We start from the raw sequence: 3215 nt of genomic DNA on the forward strand, positions 1-3215 counted from the left end.
CTGAAGATGAAGATCTAAGCACTCAGGTCATAGAGTTACATCCATAAGCTACATTGCCCGAGGCTGTAGTTCAACAGGATTGGAATAGCTGCTGGTATCTAAACAATGGCACCCAGGTACCAGACATCGCCAAGGGGGAAGTAGATCCAAATTATGCTGCTTGGTTTGAGAAAATGTCTTATGTAAACAACGAGCCAGAGCCCAAAAGGCCCGCCAAAAGGCCTCATGTTCAAGCCTTTGATGATTAAATTCAGGAGAGGTTAGCTTGGGGAGGGGGGGGGAGAAGGAAAAGAAATATAAGGCCATCATCCATGGTCTACGAGAAGAGTTGAGAAATGTTACCTTCAACAATAATTTGCAGGCACAAGAGGCCGAAGGAGAAAGGAGAAGATTGGTATGAGAAAATGAAGCCCTCAGAGCTCAGGTTCGACAGTTGAAAATTGAAGCCGAGAACCCAGGCCGAAGCAGAAAAAATAAAAGGCTCATTTACAACCTCACTCAAAAGGTACGTGACTATGAAGATGACCTGCAGAAAGCTGAGACTGAACTAGCAAAAGCATGGGCGAGGTTGGCTAAAAGCGCCGAAAGGCGTGCAGCTTTCGTTCAACACATGAAAGAAAGATATGAAAAAGGGTCACAGGTTGGGAAAAGGCAATTGGCAACCTCGAGAAGCCAGAACCGGTAGCCGAACGAACTTTGGAAGCCAGAACTGAACAAATTGGGCATTTGTTGCAAGAGAAGGGCGTCATAAGAGAGCGAGTCAAAAGGGTCGCTAACTACATCACGATGAAGTGCAGTAGCTGTGAGGATATGACTAGATCTATGTTCTTCGCTACTGTGATGATTTTCGTTCGCCGGGTAATGGAAGATCTCTACCACCTCCAAAGGGATTTAGCGAGTCGGCCCGTGACAAGGCCGAATGATGCCCCGCGGGTCCCGGGGGAAATTGAGGCACTGATGTATTCGTGATTTCTTGAGTCTGTATTTTCTTTAAAGTCTGCCAATTGTTTTGGCGAAGACTCAGATTTCTTGAGTCTGTATTCACGAAGACTCATATTGACTATCTCCTCCTCAGGAGATGCGACAGAAGGTTGTGCGAGGATTGCAAAGTTATCCCAGGTGAGACCCTAGCAACGCAACATAGGCTTTTGGTGATGGACATTGGTATTAGGATAAGGAGGAAGAAGAGGTCAGTACGAGGTTGTCCGAGGATTAGGTGGGGTGCTTTGACTAAGGATAAAGCTCAGGAGTTGGAAGGTAGATTATCAGCAATGGGAGCTTGGAGAAGTAGTGGGGACACAAACACTATGTGGTCGACGACGGCTGATTTTATAAGGAAGGCAGCGAGGGAGGTATTAGGGATATCTTCAGGACGCATCGGTCGCCACAAAGGAGATTGGTGGTGGAATGCAGTTGTCCAAGATAAAGTGGAAGCGAAGAAGGCAGCGTACCTGCGGTTCGTAGGGAGCTCTGGAGAGGAGGAGAAGAGAGCGAACATTGAGAGATATAAGGTAGCTAGGAAGGAGGCGAAGATGGCAGTAATGGAGGCTAAGACAACAGCTTTTGCTTGTCTGTATGAGGAACTAGGGAACAAAGGAGGGGAGAAGAAGTTATTCCAACTCGCTAAGGTGAGAGAGAGGACGACTCGAGATCTGGACCAAGTGAGGTGCATAAAAGATTATGACGACAAATTTTTGATGGGGGATGACCAGATTAAGAGGAGATGGCGGACCTACTTTCATAAACTTCTAAATGAAGAAGGGGATCAAGATATTGTGCTAGGTGAATTGAGGAATGCCAACAACCCCCATGAATTAAGTTATTGTATGGATATTGAGGTCGACGAGGTTATGCAGGCAATGCGTAAGATGAGGAGGGGCAGAGCTACCGGGCCAGACAAAATTCCGGTTGAACTTTGAAAGTGTGTGGGTAGAGCAGGCTTGGAATGGCTTACTAGGTTGTTTAATGTTATATTCAAGACTAATAAGATGCCTAAAGAGTGGAGGTGGAGTACAATGGTTCCGCTATATAAGAACAAAGGCGATGTGCAGAGTTGTAACAACTATAGGGGTATCAAATTACTGAGTCATACCATGAAAGTCTGGGAGAGAATGGTAGAAATGAGAGTGCGAAGGACGGTGTCTATTTCAGATAACCAGTTCGGGTTCATGCCGGGGCGATCTACCACAGAAGCTATCCACGTTATTAGGAGGATGATGGAACAATACAGGGATAAGAAGAAGGATCTCCACATGGTGTTTATCGATCTAGAGAAAGCGTACGACAGGGTTCCTAGGGAGGTCCTATGGAGATGCCTAGAGGTTAAAGGGGTCCCGGTTGACTACATTAGGGCGATTAAAGACATGTATGATGGATCTAAGACTCGGGTTAGGACAGTAGGAGGCGACTCCGACCATTTTCCAGTTGTTACGGGGTTGCACCAAGGGTCTGCGTTCAGACCTTTCCTATTTTCCCTGGTGATGGATGCCATAACGCATCATATTCAAGGGGAGGTGCCATGGTGCATGCTATTTGCGGATGACATAGTCCTAATTGACGAGACACGACGCGGAGTCAACGAGAGGCCAGAGGTTTGGATATATGCCCTTGAGTCTAAAGGTTTCAGGCTGAGCAGGACGAAGACGGAATACCTCGAGTGCAAATTTGGGGCCGAGTCGACGGAAGCAGGAGTGGAAGTGAGGCTCGACTCGCAAGTCATCCCTAATAGGGGTAGTTTCAAGTACCTTGGGTCAGTTATTCAGGGGACCGGGGAGATTGATGAGGATTTCACACATCGTATAGAGGTGGGGTGGATGAAGTGGAGGTTAGCAACGGGAGTCTTGCGTGACAAGAAAGTGCCACCGTTACTAAAAGGTAAGTTTTATAGAGCAGTGGTTAGGCCTGCTATGTTGTATAAGACCGAGTGTTAGCCGGTTAAAAATTCACACATCCAGAAGATAAAAGTAGCAGAGATGAGGATGCTGAGGTGGATGTGCGGGCATACAAGGATGGACAAGATCAAGAATGAAGATATTCGAGAGAAGGTGGACGTGGCCCCCATGGAGGACAAGATGCGGGAAGCAAGACTCAGATGGTTCGGGCACATTCAGAGGAGGAGCACTGATGCACCAGTAAGGAGGTGTGAGCGACTGGCGGTGGTGGGCACAAGGAGAGGTAGAGGGAGGCCTAAAAAGTATTGGGGGGAGGTGATCAGG

At 47.4% G+C, this 3215-nt stretch overlaps 1 protein-coding gene across 1 annotated transcript; it reads left to right on the top strand.

Moving 5' to 3' along the window:
• The first annotated feature begins 1271 nt into the window (after positions 1-1271).
• On the top strand, positions 1272-1919 carry LOC138881471 (uncharacterized). Its single transcript, XM_070161699.1, has one exon. The coding sequence runs from the start codon at positions 1272-1274 to the stop codon at positions 1917-1919; it is 648 nt and encodes a 215-aa protein (XP_070017800.1).
• The last annotated feature ends 1296 nt before the right edge of the window (positions 1920-3215 follow it).

This window comes from Nicotiana sylvestris, chromosome 11 (assembly GCF_000393655.2).
Source record: "Nicotiana sylvestris chromosome 11, ASM39365v2, whole genome shotgun sequence".
NCBI classification, from domain to species: domain Eukaryota; kingdom Viridiplantae; phylum Streptophyta; class Magnoliopsida; order Solanales; family Solanaceae; genus Nicotiana; species Nicotiana sylvestris.